The sequence below is a fragment of the Leuciscus leuciscus genome (assembly GCF_965113295.1).
Source record: "Leuciscus leuciscus genome assembly, chromosome: 6".
Classification (NCBI taxonomy): domain Eukaryota; kingdom Metazoa; phylum Chordata; class Actinopteri; order Cypriniformes; family Leuciscidae; genus Leuciscus; species Leuciscus leuciscus.
The window spans coordinates 15,881,963-15,900,282 of NC_138730.1; the positions used below are offsets into that span (position 1 = coordinate 15,881,963).

At 37.0% G+C, this 18,320-nt stretch overlaps 1 protein-coding gene across 1 annotated transcript; it reads left to right on the forward strand.

The window, feature by feature from the left end:
- Window positions 1-224: 224 nt before the first annotated feature.
- On the forward strand, window positions 225-16,332 carry mkxb (mohawk homeobox b). The gene is made up of 7 exons (XM_082171756.1): window positions 225-379; window positions 658-921; window positions 2,756-2,903; window positions 5,839-5,992; window positions 6,217-6,540; window positions 15,265-15,298; window positions 15,386-16,332. Exons 2-7 carry the CDS (start codon window positions 749-751, stop codon window positions 15,564-15,566), a joined length of 1,014 nt encoding a protein of 337 aa, XP_082027882.1. The 5' UTR covers window positions 225-379; window positions 658-748; the 3' UTR covers window positions 15,567-16,332.
- The last annotated feature ends 1,988 nt before the right edge of the window (window positions 16,333-18,320 follow it).

Here is an 18,320-nt window from a genome sequence, read left to right on the forward strand (position 1 = left end):
GATAAAAAAGCGCCCGTTTGCCTTTTCGCTTTAAACCCAAAGTTCCCAAGGGTGTTGAGCTAAGCCTCACCAACGTACCTATAAAGATCGAGTTATCCGTAAAGTGAGGAGGCTGCATGAGAACTCAACTGGAGACGATCCAGTCCCGCTTCCAGCCAGACACAGTAGCAGCACGGACACGATCGAGCCCCTGGACTCTTGGGAAAGACGAGATTCGCGCTGTATTCACGTTCCGGGGTGTGATGAAACCCTCTAGTGTTGGGCTGATATAGTGGAGAGCCGCAGTTGCTGAGCGCAGTGCTGTTGAATATCAGCAGAAGGGATGGAAGACACTCAAATTATAGTGTTGCTCTAGTTTAGCGACAAACAAGAGAACTTTGTAAGTGCTTTTATATTTTTAAGCAATTACAGTTGTTATTGTGCTCGTATAAATAAGTGGGCTGTTTAAGTTATTTTTTACACTTTAAATAATTTGGTCTTCATTTATTTATTTACTAAATATCCTTAATTGTTAAAAGCATTATTGATTAATTATGTTTTAATTATTTTAATCACTCCATATGGATGTGCAACAGTTAATTAGCCTACAGCCTAAATATAGGATTTTCTGTTTTAAATCAGGAGAAACTTTTCAAATAACAACCGGTGCGTTCACAGGGCCATTATAACTATAAGGACATTTTCCTGGACAGACTTTTGGAGAGCTCTACATTGTCATTTGGCACATGGCACTTCATGGCGAGCAGCGATGAACACGACAGTCTTCAGTAAGTTTGATCGGTTGCGTTTTGAGGAGACCGAGCAGAATGTGGAGAGGACCAGTAGGAGCTATTTAGAGGTGATTGATGGACAACATTCAGATTTACTGACAAGCTACAAAGTGATGGATGACACCGAAGATCTCAAACACAGACGAAATGGGTATGTATGTGCTCCATTATTACACAAAATGACCATGCATGAAACAGTCTAAAATGTGACTGATCTGAATGTGATTCACTATTAATGTAGCGTTACCGTAGCTAATGGACACTTCCCCCACTCCATATGGATAAGTAAATATTCGTGAACAATTAATGTTTACTTTTCATATTTAAAAGACGTTGTGGAAAAACGCAAGTGTTATCTCTGTTGTAAATGTCATTATGAGAACGAGGCAAACTGATGACGATATTGAATATTTGCACGAGTTGGTGGTTTGTATACATGTTTTTATTTTATTTTATTTTTTTATACACTGTAAAAAAAAGTTGCTGGCTTAAATTTTTTAAGTACAATCAACTTGAATTACATTAAACTGACTTAAAAAACGAGTTGAATCTTGTATAACTTATTAAAAAAAAGTTGAAAATTGCTTCACTTATTTTGATTAGTTAAAGCAATGTAAAAACATGTTGTCATAATTTATTGATCATATCATTTTTTTACAGTGTAGGAAAGCAGTACAATATAGCTTACATCCTCACTGGAAGTGAGATATTTCTTATCTTTGTACTTCTTACAAGGATACTATCATGGAAAAATAACAGAGATGTGCTCCTCAAACTCATACATTTTCATTCTGTTACATATCTATTATGACCAGTCAGGCATCACTATACTACTATACTATACTATACTATACTATACTATACTATACTATACTATACTATACTAAAAATAGGAATGTTACACATACTTGGTCCACAGTGACATCTACTGCTGATTGTCTCGGTTCTGGATATTTACATCATCTAATTGGACATCGACTATTTTCTTTCAAATGTTTCATTACTTTGAGCAGCAATGCTCTGCACTTTGTTTACAATATCACTGGTCTCTTACCACTCATGTAAAATGTTTGGATTATGCACTGACAGTGCAATAATTTGTGTTAATATAGTGTGGTGAGTGGAATGGATGCTTTGTTGACGGTTTGTCAAAACTAAAAGCTCTAAAAGCAACTGTATCTCCCATTAAAAGTCATTTTTGTTAGCTAGTTTTGCATGAAGAGATTCCAAAGAATCATTATAAAATCAGCAAAGTAATTTAGGGGGAAATTATTTGTAAAGCGATAAATTATTTGAGTTAAAAAGTCAGCTTGCGTCTCTTTAAGAGACTTGTGGTAAAGATGACTAATGATGTATATTCCCTGAATTTGCTGTGAAATTGCATAACAGATGGTTACAAATAACTATGTTGGCTTTTAATAGAAATTAACAATATGTGACCCTGGACCACAAATATGTGACCCTGGTCTTATGGGTCATTTTTTTTGTTTGTTTAATTGAGTTTTACACATCATCTGGAAGCTGAATAAATAAGCTTTCCATTGATTGGTTTGTTAGGATAGGACAATATTTGGCCGAGATACAACTATTTGAAAATCTGGAATCTAAGGGTGCAAAAAAATCTAAATACTGAGAAAATCGCCTTTAAAAATGTACATTTCTGTTGCCGATTTTGCTGCATCCACTCACAAAAATACCTTTTGTATATATTTAAGGTAGGAAATGTACAAAATATCTTCATGGATCATGATCTTTACTTAATATCCTAATTTTTGCCATAAAATAAAAATCGATAATTTTGACCCATACAATGTTTTGTTGACAAATACCCGTGCGACTTATGACTGGTTTTGTGGTTCAGGGTCACATATGTGTAATGTATAATGAATTGTTTCCTCCACTGACATTGCCGTAAACTTTTACATTTGACCTCAGCCAATCTGGAATCTAAAATTGCATCTTTGCCTCTTGTTTTTCCTGAGCAGCGGAGGGAAGGTTCGACACAAACGTCAGGCCCTGCAGGATATGGCTCGACCGCTGAAGCAGTGGCTCTATAAGCACCGGGACAACCCTTACCCCACCAAAACTGAGAAGATACTGCTGGCTCTGGGCTCCCACATGACCCTGGTCCAGGTGAGGGTCAAAACAAGCACACAGATCCGATCAGATCAGGAGGATTGCTATATGCTATGACAAAAACAGGGATTTACAGAATGTAGAAGTACAGATGTGAAATATTTTCTGATCTTAATAGTCTTATTAATACATTTTGAACAAACAACATACACAAAAATGTACAATGCCAGTGATTTGAAGCTACTGGTGCAACTGAATAAAACAATGCTAATACAAAAAATAACTTGCAACTGCCTGTATAATATAAGAATAAAATGCATTGTTAGAATTGAAAAATACAATGGGATGAGGGATGAGAAAACACTTCCCATATCTTTTGTACTTGACATTAAAGTCAACATGAAGCAGAAGTTCCTTTTTGTGACGTATATCCGAAAGATTCGGCTTCTCGAACTAGGAAATAATGTAGGGTGGGACTTAATGGACGGTTGTGGTTTGCTATTGGTCAATCTCATGTGAGTGACAGGTTGTCCCGCCCTCACGCCAGTAAACACGTCATCAGAAAAGTGAAGAGATGAGCTGCAAGAGGAAGGGGACGTTATTTTCATTAAAATTTATGAGGACACATGAATTAAATAAATAAATAAATAAAACGTTATGACGAGCACGGATAAATCATTTATAATAAATACTGCAATATTAAAAAACAAACAAAGAACTGTCCATTTTGATTTCTTGGTGACTTTAAAGGCCACACAGCCAAACTCTTTTGTGCAAATTCATCTGTTACTTTTTAATACTAATACATGTATTAACTTATAATACTACTAATAAAATAATGCTAAGTATTACTGATCTTCTTCTGTTATTTATAAAAATAACTCTAACTGTAATTTATAATAACAAATTTATTAAACAGAGATCATGTCATTCTAACAATTATGCAGATTGTTGGGCCTGTGCAGTTCTTGCTCATTTAGAAAAATAGAAATGCATTCATTTTATATGATAAACAATTGTGGTACTACGTTGAGTCATCACTCAATGTTTAATGTCAAATCTGGGCAAAAAACAGCTGGTCTTAAACAGTGGCATGAATGGAAAAAGTACATAAACCCTATAATAAGTGTCTTGCAGTCATGGCCATATCAACGTTATGTAACCAAATTCTTTATTTGCACCTACCCAAGTGTATTCAACATTTTCAGACCATTTGTATTTTAAAAGTGTCTTATTTGAAGGATCTGTTTAATCGCTCCAGAATTTGAACTGAATTTCAATGACTCTGACTTGGATAGATCTTTCTCTATTGTTGTTCGCTTCTGTGTTTTGGGTCAGTGTTGTGTTGCATGAACCATCAAGTTTAACATAACAGACAGATGTGCTGATGTTCTGCTGTAGAATTGCTTGGTACAACTTGGAATTCATTAGTCCTTTCTGATTGTAAACTGTCCAAGCCCAGAGGCATCAAAACAACCCCCACAACGTTATATTCCCACCATTATATTTCACAACTGGGATGAAGTTCTAATGTTGGCATGCTCAAACTTATGGCAATTTTTTAAATCTTTACTGAACCAGTGTTCCAGTAGTGCTGTGGAATAATCTTGAACAGTTGTAAGACAGGCACATTAGTGGTTTCCCCTCGTCTTTAGTGTTTCGCTGATGGCAAATTCACACACATTATCAAGTGCACTAGTAGTCTGCTGAAGCACCACTCAGAGGAGCAACAATCATACTGAATTTCTTCCATTTGTAAACCATCATCTGATTATGGATGGATAGAGGGCCAAGTCTGGAAATTCTTATGTAACCCTTCCAGTCTTGTGAACTTCTACAGGTCTCTTTCTGAGGTCTACTGAAATCTCTTTTGATTGAGTTATATTACACACAAACAGAATCCTCTCGTATAGAGCAGGGTTTTTTGATACTGCAGAGCAGGTCGGTCTAAATACATTGAAATGCCTCCCTCTTTAACTCTTCAGGGTCACATATGTTTTTCATTGATGATCTGAAATGTTTAAACTATTGGTCCAATGTATTTATGGCACAGTAAAGCAGCTCAGGGAGGGCAGGTTTGAAATCAATGAATATATCCTGACAAAGCCATTACTATGCACATTGTTACTACATGCAATACATTTCTGCAACTGAAGCATGGGTTACTTGAATAATGCATATAATGCCTTGCTGGTTTCTACTCACTGCCCGCAACCTTATTTCTGCTGCTGACACTGTTTTAACTGTACATTTTAGGGATGCACGATATATCGACCACTATATCGGTATCGGATGATATATTTTCATTATTGGCCAAATTTTTTTTGTTGAAAATTTGGCCGCTATATTAAAGCTGATAAATAATGGATTATTTCCTTCAGCTGAGAAACTTCACTGTTCGCTGTGATGGTTTTAAATTGCTTGAAATATGATTGGAATCACTTCAAAAAGGAAAATACGGATAAGTGCCACATGAGCAGTGCAAGTCTGTCATACAGGCTACATAAAATTATAATGAGAACATCGTTATAATTCTATGCTTGGGACATGGATTTTAATGGTGAGACTTTTGTTTTTGTAATCAGGCTCTCAAAAGTTATATAATTTTATTTATTTATATTTATCGGCCAACATATCGGTAATCGGCTTTCAAATATAAAGAGTTATCGGTATCGGCGCATCCCTAGTAAAATCGGAAGGATATAAATATTTCATTGTAAAAGCAGGAATAAATTATTTCATTGTATGCATTGGTATGTGAATATTATTAATGTTATATAAATAAGAAAACTGCAAACAAACAACAAACGCAACAGTTTAACGGTAGCCCGACTCTGAAGAGTAAATGAATAACAGCTAGATTGACTGAAAACAATATGACTGTGTATTGCATCATTTTTTAACTATTCATTGAAACATTACACATGACAATGCAAGCAAGATAAACCAAAAGGTGTTCCTGATTTAACAGTTACGCATTCGTGTTTTTCAGGTCTCAAATTGGTTTGCGAATGCGAGGCGTAGGCTCAAGAACACAGTTCGACAGCCTGACTTGAGCTGGGCTTTACGTATAAAACTGTACAACAAATATGTACAAGGCAACGCTGAGAGACTCAGCATTAGCAGTGATGACGCAACATCAGATGGTGTGAGATTGACCTATTCTACAGACATATTTTGATGTATTCTGACAAAATGCGGTAACTGTGATAACTAAAACTGTAAACAAGATTTGTACATCCATTTAAGCATAGTCAAACTCAGTTTTGACAAAAGGTGAAGTTACTGCATTTTGTCTTCACAGCATCAATATAGTAATTTAACCTTATTTTTATGTCAAGTTTTAGTTTGATGTGTTATTGTTCCACAGATGGGGAGAATCCTTTGCAGATGCAGGCTAGTGAATCAGACTATAACAGACCCACGCACAAGAGCGTTATTCAGGACAGCCGAGGCAAAGTGGTGGGGCGAAGTACAGACCCCTCGGTTTGTGATGATTACGTGTCTCCACCAAAATACAAGAACAGCTTGCTAAACCGCTATCTGAATGATTCCCTTCGGCACGTGATGGCCTCGGAAAAAGTTATGGACTCTCGGAAGAGGAACCATTCCGGATCGTTTAGCTCCAACGAGTATGAGGACGATTTGCTCTCACCCTCATCAGAAGCTGAGGCAAACTTCACCTACCGTACAGGTAAGAGCGGTCACAGACTTTCAAGCTTCGAAATTGTAAGAATGGAAAGAGAATATAGGTAGGCAAAAATAAATAAAAAATGGATGCAAGTAGCTGTGCATTTAACAAAAAGTTTTCAAAACTGTGCTGTTTTTGTAGTATGTATAGGGTTAAAGAAATAGTTCTCCCAAAAATTGTAATTATCATAATTTAATCAATTTCATGTCTTTGCAAACCTGTATGATGTTAGGCATCATATTCACACTGTTCTTTTACATATTTAAAGCAAAGAGCACCATCAAACTCATGCTCTATATTCAATAATGACAACTCTCGGAATAGTTTTAGCATGTTATTAAAGGGGGAGGGACATACAAAATATGCAGTGATACGGGGTGCCCAGGACAAGTTTAAGAAGCACTGTGCTAATAGGTACAGACACGCTGCAGTGAGTATGTGATATCTGAATAGACATACATGAATCCTGTAACAGATCTAGGCAGGTGGAGCTGGGGAGGTGGAGGGTTGCAGAGGAACTCAGTTGGCAGCACTGCAGGACTATCCTACAGCAAACACTGAACCAGAATATTTTAACGTTTAGCAAGCATTCTCATTGGCTGCAGGATCAGCAGAGGCCAATCAGCTTGAGTCATGCGATAATGACATTTGCTTGCAGATTGCATGTAAAAGACCTATCAGCCTGTGCCCTCTGTTTTATGACTGAACTAGAAATGTAAAGGCCTGTTTCATTGACAAAGCTATTTTAGGACTTAAGGGGATAAACTACAGTCATATAGACAACTTGTACAGTACTTAAATGGCGCTTTTCCACTGCATGGTACGGCTCGGTACGGTTCGACTCGGCGCGGAACGGTTCGGCTCGCTTCGCTTTTCCACTCCGTGGTACGACTCGGTACGGCACGGTTCGGTTCGCTTTAGCTCGGTTGCTTTTCCACTGCAGTTAGTACCGCTTCAAAGTGGGTGGGACTGATCGTTAAAGTTGCCGTCTCTACTGCCATGACATCATCATATTAAATGCGAATTTTTCATTCCGTGTTTCCCCATCCGCTCCTTGGCAACCAACGAGAGGAACGTCTGCACCTCGTCCACTGACCACGATACAGCCGTTTCTTTTTTGAAGTTTATACTCTTTTTTTTTTTTTGGAAGCAAATACTTTTAAAACAGGCGCTACAGCGTTGGCTGTTGTCTACTGGCTATTTACTAGTTGACTCTCTGTGGTCATTAAAAATCCCAGGATGTCCTTCGAAAAAGAGTAGGGGTGTAAACCTCGGCATCCTGGCCAAATTTGCCCCTTGGCCTCTGTCTATCATGGCCTCCTAATCATCCTCATATACTGATTGGCTTCATCACTGTCTCCTCTCCACCAGTAAGCTGGTGTGTGGTGAGCGTTCTGGCGCAGTATGGCTGCCGTCGCATCATCCAAGTGGATGCTGCACATTGGTGGTGGTTGAGGAGATTCCCCCTTCCATGTAAAGCGCTTTGAGGTCTCAGAAAAAGCGCTATATAAATGTAACAAATTATTATTATTATTATTATTTAAATCTAGCGGGTTTAGTGTCTCGTGTCGTAAATACAATGACGCTGGTAGTGATGATTCTGTCTGACCAATCAGTGATCTGCAGTGTTTTCACGTCACATTTTAGTATCGGTACGGTACGCTTGGAACCTCAACAGAGGTGGTACCATTTAAAGCGAGCCGAAGCGAGCCGTACCGTACCGTACCATGCAGTGGAAAAGCGCCAAAGTGTGCCGTACCGAACCGAGCCGTACCGTACCATGCAGTGGAAAAGCGCCTATATATAGTCAACTGATGTTGACAAGCCCTGGTCACCATTCAATTCCATTGTATGGGAAATTGCAGCATCAACTCTATGCTAAACTTCTCCTTTTGTGTTCCACGAAAACGAGAAATTCACAAAGGTTTTGAACAACATAGTTGAACATTGCTGAAATATCAAGTTACTGTACTTGATGTGTTAACTTAAGATGGACAGAATTTGAGTACATAAAAAAAAAATGCTTAACACTTTATTTCGATAGTCCACTTTAGACACTCTACTAACTATAAGTAACTTTGTAACTACAAAATCACATTAGAGTATTAGTAGACTGTCTGCTTAATATCTGCTAACACTTTATTTTGATGCTCCCCCAACAGACTATAAGTAACTTAGCAACTACAAGTCAACTTATTCTTCTAACACCTAACCATAACCTAACAGTCTACTGACAGTCTATTATAGTCTACTAATACCTTAATGAGAGTTAGTTGACATGTAGTTGCAGAGTTACTTATAGTAAGTAGAATGTCTAAAGTGGACTATCGAAAATAAAGTGGAACCAAAAAATGAAATGGAGGCAAATGCATTGAAAGATTTTGTGAATCCCATTAGAAATAATAATCAAATTGAATGTAAAGCTGTGGTTTGGTATGGTTTGATTGGTGAGTGGAACATTCCTGGACTCTGTTCTGTCGTAGTAGGAACACCTGCTGATGCCTCATGAAAGCAAATGCTTTAGTGTTGCCAGAGGAGTTGAGTCAAATTCATCATTAACATAATTCCACCGCAACATTTCAAAATGTTCTACCGCTCTGTTTATTTTGCCTCTGTGCCCTTTTGGAATGGTCCCGTTTTGGGAAAATTTAGGAATGCTCTGCTTTTTTTTGTTTATGATGTAGTATTTCTTGAGTACATAAAAACATGCAGGTGTTTGTTATGAACATTAGCGTTCTAGCAATGCACTGCAAACAACATAAGTTTATTTATAACATTATGGACTACTACAGAGCATAGCATGCTTTATGATGATAAATATGTTTTTGATATGGAAATTAAGTTTTTTAATTCTTCTTTTAGATCAAATAGGCGTGTGTTCAGGAAATTAGGCTCAGTAAAATGTTGGAAGTGTCAAAAATGTTTAGCTGTTGACAAAAGCTGCCAACAAAATTGAGACATGGGTTAAATTGACTTTTGATCACAGTGTGTCCTGTTCAGAACAAAAACAGAAAAGCTTTTCTGTAATGCCTCTTTGTCCTGACTTTTGCCAAACATGATTAGGACATTAAAATTGACAGTGAAATACAGTACAAAGAGCAGCATCTCGTTTAAAGACTGGCATTGCAAATTTGCTTAATGAATAAACCACAAAATCCCATGTTAAAGAAGTAGTTCATTCCAAAAGGAATATTCAGTTACCGATATATTTTCAATATTCGATTTGTTCTTCCATGAAAAATAAAAAACAGATATTCTGGAGAATGTTCAAGCTGCGCTTTTCCATAGAATTAAATGAATGGTAAATAAAAATAATAATCATCATAGTGTGAGGAACAGATGAAAATCATTATTCACTGAGAATCTTCCCCTGCCCTGGAGTGTATTCTCATATGGCAACTTAAAAAATGTGTCATCACCAATATTCATGCCAAACACACAGTACTGATTCTCGTGTGTCTCATAACCAATCATAACCTAATTTGAATTAGCTCGTAATGCACTAATGAGGTTTGAGAACTACATTGCATTCATATGGACTATTGCTCTGATTCTTCTTACAGCCCCTGGTCACTAACTTTAATTTGTGTATATTATCTCACATTCAGTCTGACAATCCTGCCTGACATTCCTTATATGTCCTAAATGGACAAAAAAAGTTAATTTTAGTTTAAAAAAATTACAGTTCAGTCATTTCTTGGCAGTTATTTTGGTATTTCATCTTGCTCCTAATCTGCCATAATAAATGTATAAAGTAACAACAAAACTGCTCCCTCGAAGCCACTGTAAAACCAGAGGCTGTCAGGAATGTTTCCTTCATTCCAAGAAAGCAGCAGTTCAGTTTCTGTCGCTTGTAGATTTGTACCATTCTGATGCCATCATTGACATTAAAACTTTTGCTTGATTAGCTGTAATCATTTGACTTACTTCATTGATTTTTCACGTTGTATTCACAACACATCCGTCAGTGCTGAAATGTCATTGTATCAGTGAAGCGTGCCCGTGACCTCCAGACAGTTCCCTTAGATTAAAAACAAATGGTTTTCCACATAAATATCATAAAGCAAAAAGGTCAATATTTTCACATCATAACTCTGTAGTTCGGAACGGATCATATGCTCTGCTACTGATAGCTGTGAGAATGGTGCTCAAAAGCTTGTGATCAAATTTTAAAGGAGACAAGGGAACATTTACAAGTATTTTGGCCATTATAAGTCACACAGAGGTATCGCCACGAGGAAATAAGTTCTGCAATGACATAAAAAACGGTAAAATAAGCAACATTGGGCTTGTTTTTGTCTTAGACTACAATTAGTTGGAGATTCAGTCCCAGACAGCAACATAGTGTCGGCCCGGATCCGGATCCGGCTCGTGGAATCCACACGTACCAGATGAGGGCCGGATCTGGGCCGACACTATGTTGCTGTCTGGGGTGAGTGATTAAAGTTCAAATTGAAATGAGAACTTACTTTCTTTATGTATGTAGTTTGTCTTATTATGGATGTATTTGTCTTTGTAATATTTGATAATAAGCCCAGTTTCACAGACAAGGCTTAGAGTAAGTCAGGATTAGGCCTTTGTTCAATTAGGACATTTAAGTAGCTTTTATAAACGGGCATTATAAAGAAAAACACATTAATGGTGTGACATAACAATGATTGTGACATATTTTAAGATACGTCAGTGCAAGTTCCTTTCAGTTAAAACAGCTCAATAATGCATTTTAGTCTGGGACTGGGCTTAATCCTTGTCTGTGAAACCGGCCAATAAGGTAATAGCATGATCTTTTTCTTCTGAAACAATAGCAGATGTCACTTAGGTCACTTTGGCTTCTGGATCATGTTAACTAAGTGCAAACAATCTACTCAGGCACTGTTTCTACATTCATTCAGGCTTTTGCATTCAATCCAATCAATTCCTGATTGATAAAAATCTTTTTCCTTCATCAAATATCCTGTTTTACTTGAAAATATATAACATTACAGAAGTAAAATGGGTTGCGACTCTTCATGTCGACTTTAAATGCGAGTTTGTTGAATTTTCCAGAGTAAAACCACCATGTGGCACATGCTAGCTGGAAATATTACCCTGCCACATATCTGAAATATTTTGGGAATTTAAGGAGATTGATTTTTTCCAGTTAAAATTCAATTAAGAGACAGATTTGTTAAGAAAACACAGCACAGTTTTATCATCCTTTTTCTATATTTGTTTTATATTTTGATCTCAGTTTATAGCTAATTTGATTTTGGCTAATAGAGCTTTCCTGTTTTTAGCCAGAGGAACTGGTGTTTTTCCTTAGGTTAAGTCAATCCGAAGCATCTGTGGACAATAGAAGTGAAGTTAAAAGATGACAGACATTCAGTAGCACACAGGAACCAGAGCCAAATGATTTATTAATGGTTTATAGTAGTTCTTGGCACCAATACTGCTTGAGAAATCCGAGTTGGAGATGTTTTAGGCAAAGAAAATTAAAAATAGCGTTTTGTGTGCTCATGCCTGTCGTCCAATTTTCCCTCTCATAGCTCCCATAAGAAAGATTTGTCTTTACTAACCTCGATGCTTTCAGCAGAAAAGAGAGACAGCTTCACTATCACAACCCGATTTATGTAGAACAAAAAAACGATATTAATTTAAACTGATTCCAAAGGATGACTGGGAAAATAAGTATATGATGGATCTCAATTTGTTTGAGGTGTCCTCCCTCATCTAACCAAATATGATCTTTCCTGTCATTCATTTTGCATTGACGGCTACATTAAATAGCTTGTGAATGTCGATGTAGTTTATCTGCAAAGAAAATCTCACAAAAGCTGAAGTCTAGTTTGTTGCTTAGTCAATATTTCTCAGTCTTTCATTTCTTCCAGTTAGTTACTAAAACATAACTCAAAAATGAAAATTCTGTCATCATTTAATCATCCTCATGTTGTTCCAAACCCATATTTCTTTCCTCCATATTTCACATTTTAAAGAATGTGCTGGTCGTTCTGTCTCATGCAATTGCAAAGAAGTTTTCAAGCTTCATAAAGAACCATTAAAGTGTGATAAAGGTTGTCTATATCACTCATGCTCTATATTCCAAGTCTTTTGAAGCTTTATCTGAAGAACAGATCAAAATTGACTTCGCCACCCTTGTCGTTCTGAAAGTCCACGAGAGAAGAGGCTCTTCTGCATGATGGGTCATAAATAAGTCAGATCTTTGCAATTAATCAGTTGATCCGGTTCAGAAAAAAGATTTCTTCACGAACATCGAACATTAATCGAACATAATGTGCCTTCAGAAGACATAGAAGAGCACAGGTTTATGAACTATTTTTATAGTGCTTTGCATTCTTTTTGAAGCTTGAAGTCTCCAATCCAATGCAATTGCATAGAAAAGAATTCTCCTTTTGTGTTCCACAGAAGAAAGAATGTCACACGAGTAGAACGAAATGAAAGCAAAATTTGCAAATACAATTTTCAGTAAGTTTTCTTACATTAAATACTAGTTTTCTAGTTCTAGCAATCCAACATATTTTTCCAAAATGCCACACTTCCGGCTTCAGGTAAAATAATATATAATATCTTAATAATATAATACCTTCAGGTCAAGTTTGATCATCTTTCCAAGTATATAAGTCTCTTAGCTCTGAGTCTATAAACGGATGAGACAATAACAAGATTTAATAATAGTTTGAGACAGCTATGTTTTCATCCATGTTTTCATCCATTTTATGCACATTTTGGGATATCGCATTAAAAAAATGCTGGATGGAAACAGCAAGATCCACATAAATTTAAAAAAATGCGCATAAAAAAACCTATGTGCTCAATTGAGTCAGAATTTTTTTTATCTGACAAGAAAACATGCGCATAAACAACGACGGAATCACATTTGATGCGCATCAAAAAATTCATGTGACTTTGCGATGGGATGGCAAAACTGGACCAACCAGCTTCTGAAATGCCTGAGCTAAGTCTGTCTGACACGACTGCGTTCCCAAACAGCAGACGTCCACCTCCCAAAGCAAGATAACATGACCGTTTTTATTGCGTTTCGTCTGCGCGCTCAAGAGGCACAAGTAATTTATTATAGGCTATACGAAAATTATTATATAAAGTGGCTTCTCCTATTGCAACAACTTCCACCAAAACAAAAGTGGTTTAAAGTGGCTTCTCCTATTGCAGGTTTTTCTCAGTGATTCAGTATTTTGAGGCAGTTTATCAGGAAGTGGTGGTTTTGTTCTCTTCACCTGAAGGAAATGCTACTTTATTTGTAAATGTTTTATGCAAAATGCAAATTTTGCGGAAAAGTTAAATTCACAACTTTAGATGGAAATATACCTAGAGTGACATCTTTGTTTTCATGTTGGGTGAACTGTTCCTTTAAAGTGCCCCTATCGTGCTATTTTTTAGGTTCCTAATTTTGTTTTGGAGGTCTCCTACAATAGGTTTACATGCATCCAAGGTAAAAAAAAAACACTCATTTTCTCATAATATACATTCCACATCACCTTATTTCTCAAAGAGTCTGAAAAGTTGGGGTCTGAGATGGCTCAGTCTGTTGTGATTGGTCTACTCTGCTCTGATTGGTCAGATAGCTCAGTCTGTTTTGATTGGTCTACTCTGCACTGATTGGTCAGATGGCTCAGTCTGTTGTGATTGGTCTACTCTCCACTGATTGGTCAGATGGCTCAGTCTGTTGTGATTGGTCTACTCTGCTCTGATTGGTCAGATAGATCAGTCTGTTGTGATTGGTCTACTCTGCTCTGATTGGTCAGACAGCTCAGTCTGTTGTGATTGGTCTACTCTGCTCTGATTGGTCAGATAGCTCAGTCTGTTGTGATTGGTCTACAGTGTGCGTCGGAAAACGTAACCATACCATATCTGAATTTTAAGCTCTTCCTCAGCACTTGATACACAAACCGTAACAATGGCGTCGGTTTTAACTTTTCAAAAGGATGAGGACTCAGTTGATGTGCATGCAAAGTGGATTCGCAGCACTGAAAACATCACAAACCAAAACCTTCCAGTCTCAGCTACAACTACAGGGCGGGTCAAAGTAGACATTGTTCACGGGGGCCAATGAAGACCATAGGCTGGCATTATGCAAATGTGATACATTGTTGTACAGGAATGTAAAAGGAAGTAAGAATAGAATTACTAATGACTCATTTTCAGTTCAGAATCGATTCTTTCTTTTGTGAGACAATACCTTTATTTGTTGTGATCTTTAAAACTTTGCAGACCTTTTACATTCACAAACAGCTATAATACTCACTGCATGAAAGGTAATATTCAAAAAAGCATAATATGGGCACATTATCGCAACTTCAGAATCATTTAAATAGTCATTAGCTAAAGGAAAGGGTGTAATAATTTTAAAATGCAAATCAGTTGCACAGTGGTGGAACAACGTGTCTGTTTCTGACACAGAGCAGATATCCTTTTTCCATCTCGAGAGCGCAGGGGAAGCATAATTGCATTTGTGTTGGCCTGAGCGCATGAATGTGGCTGTAGGCACAGACTGCGGAGCTCCACTTAAATCTCCCCGAGCTCGGCAAACACCCTCTTATTCACCCATGTACAAGCACACGTGAAAACACGTTCACACGTCCATTCCGTCGATATGAGGAGAGAGGAGCTCAGGGACGTTTAATCAGCTGCAGAAACGATGTGCCAACTTTTAGCAAAGTGGCTTTTTTTAAAGTCCAGTTAATAACTCATTTCACCTAACTGTATTTTCAGTGACGTTGGACTGTGGCAAGCGCCAGAGCGATAGGTAAGAATGCTGTTGACTAATGAACCAGAAGGTTTTTAGGTACTGCTAAAACTCCTCATTAACCATTTCCTCTCAATTTGGCAACAGCGGCGCTCGTAAAGGTGGCGGAGGAGGAAATAATGAGACTTACTGGAAAGAGCTCCACGCCGCCATGGCCCTGACCAACCTGGCCCAAGGGAAGGAGAGCGCAGCGCCCAGCACCACCAGCTGTATCATCCAGAAGTCTTCCCATATAGCGGAGATTAAGACTGTCAAAGTGCCCGTATAACCCCAACATTAGTGGCGAACAAACTGGACAGTGGTCTGTACTTGGTCAAAATTGCTAAAAGACTACCTGAACACTTGACTATGTACTACATGCAATAATTTAGTTGAAAATGATCCACAGCAGCCTTTTCTGAGAGGAAAAATACATGTTTACCAGTGTGCCTATGTTTTTTTTTTTTTTTTTTTTTACCACTGTCTGTTGAAAAATGACGCAGAAAAGAGAGTTTGATGTGTGGACGGTCACTACCACTAAACACAGAAGCACAAAAATCTGACTCTTTCTGATTTATACTGTCATCATTTCTGAAATGCAGTGGCTAAAATGTAATATATTCATCATATATGTATTCATTTTCCTAAGTTATGTTCATTTTAATTCTAATTGACACAGGATTATTGTCATCCTATGGCAATGGCATATAAATGTGGATTCTTGTTTTGGCAGGTATGACATATAAAGGAAGTTTATTTCCTTTTTTTTTTTTTTTTATGGATAGCTTTTAAATTCATGTGTCATTGCCTGTGAAGTTTATCATGCAAAACAGAGTCAGTTGAGAGCAAATAAAAGTTTCTCAATAAAATACAGTTGCGCTTTGATAAAATTTGCTCCTCTCATCTCTGTTTGTTTTCTATGGAAGCCCATTTCCGTGGAGTGAAAAAATAGAAAAGGTAATTGTGAGATAAAATTTTATATAAGAAATTAAGTCACATTGTGGGATAAATGATCAAACTGTATTATATAGTTAAATTATGAGAAATAAACATGCAATTGCAAGATATGAAGTTGCAATTACAAGAAATTGCAAGAAATACTGTACATGACATGTAAACATATCGATATGCCACGTTTTTATGGGGGAAAAAAGTCATTGAATCATACACTCGACCGATTCGTTCAAAAATGTTGTGAACATGACTACTATAATTAGGGGAGCAAAATTACTGTAGTAAAATATTAAAAATAGTAATAATATCACACTCACATTCGAGATGAAGCAATGTTATTTTAGTATTATTTATATACTATTATAGTACCGTATTTATTAATATTTCGAATTAGCTTTTTTTTTTTTTTACTTTTAATTTTAGATTTAATTGTAGTAAATATTGTACTTTAAAATAAACTTAAAAAGCTTAAGCAATATTAGAAATGCAACTAACTAAAATAAACTTTTTATCTAATGCTTATATTTTATTTTATTTCAGCTTTATTTGAAATAACGGAAAAAAAAATAGTTAACAATACAACACTTAGATGAAGTTGTCATTAATTTATTTGTTTATTTTTTTACTGCATGGCAGAAATGGACTGCCATAATTTTCACCTAATCTAGTGTGGAATATACAGGGTCAGAGCCACATTTTGAGAAAAGCAACTAACACTCCAATCTGATAAAGAAATAGCAGTGCCCATGCCGAAACAGTTACCATTGACGTCTGCAAAGAGCTCTGCTGTTCATAGGCCATGTTGGATAAGCATTTGCATTTCAGTTATGTACCTGATAGCTCTTCTAGATAGGCTGTTTGAACAGTCCGCTATGTTTGAGTCTTGCTGTGTGCATTAAAACGGTTCAGCCAGCAGTGAGAATGTGGAGTTGAATATACAGTCCCCGTACAGACCCCTGACCACATGCTCTGTGTTTTGCTCTCCAGTCTTATTTCTCCCCACCCATGCTTCAAGGAAGACTAATCATAATAGTCACCATTCTTCTGGCTTACCCTCATCTAGAATCATTCAGTGGTCAAACGCACCTGCTGAATCAACACAAAGGGCCCAATACAAATAGTAAAACACCTCTAACTGAAACGGAGAGGGACCAGGAGACGGCGTAACATCGGTGGAAATCTGTTGATTTTGATGTAGTTTCAGTTCCAGGCATCATGAGGGCCATAGAGATGTTTATTTAAGAATTTAATTCAGTGCGCATGGAGTCTGATTGTTTCTTTACCAGTGCATTGAGTGAACTTTGGAAGATCCTACCACACACATGACATCAAAATCACAATTAGAAATTACTTACTGTACATCTACAAAATTATTTAAGGCTAATTCTTTGTAAAATGGAGATTTATCGATATTTGAAAAGCTTACAGATTGTGGTGTGGTGTTGAAGTTGCATTGAAGGCATTTTCATTTGCACTTTTGTGATTTAGTTTTTTTTTTTAAGTCCCCCTGTAGTCAATAATTGTATCCCTTAAAACTCATCTTTGATCACAAAAATTACATATTTAAACATTTTTTTCCTGTGGGGAAAAATATTCATGCCTTAAAATAGCTTGAATGTAACTGTACACGAATTGCTTCATTTAATATACGCGGACCATGAATATGCTAATTAGCCCCGCCTCCACTCACTCACACCAGCTCACAGATCCAATCGGCCAACTTTACTGTAGTAAACGCTTCACAATGGTGTCGCTCTTTACAACGTCGGACACATAACGGTAATTCATATGATTAGCCTTTTGCTTGACTACGTTATCAAACAGCTAATAATGTGTTGCTATTGTTAGGACAATCTAAAGACAAGTACCCTTTTACAAACAAAAATCAAAAATGTGGATAACTGGGTCATAAATGGATCATAAATTTGGAACTGCATAAATATATTTGACTTGGGGTGCATAAAGACAGATCTTTTCTTTCTGACATGCAGAGTCCCATGTAATCAGTTGAATGAAAGGAAAGATGACCATGATCCTGATGAGTGACCTGAACTGCCACACATCAGTGTGAAAACTTCTGACATTTGTT

Excerpts from the sequence above, each read along its gene's own strand:
- mkxb (XM_082171756.1), top strand. The coding sequence starts at position 749 with ATGAACACGACAGTCTTCAGTAAGTTTGATCGGTTGCGTTTTGAGGAG. Across the intron at positions 922-2,755 it reads CTCAAACACAGACGAAATGG|CGGAGGGAAGGTTCGACACA; the intron begins GTATGTATGTGC and ends TTTCCTGAGCAG. Across the intron at positions 15,299-15,385 it reads GGCAAGCGCCAGAGCGATAG|CGGCGCTCGTAAAGGTGGCG; the intron begins GTAAGAATGCTG and ends ATTTGGCAACAG.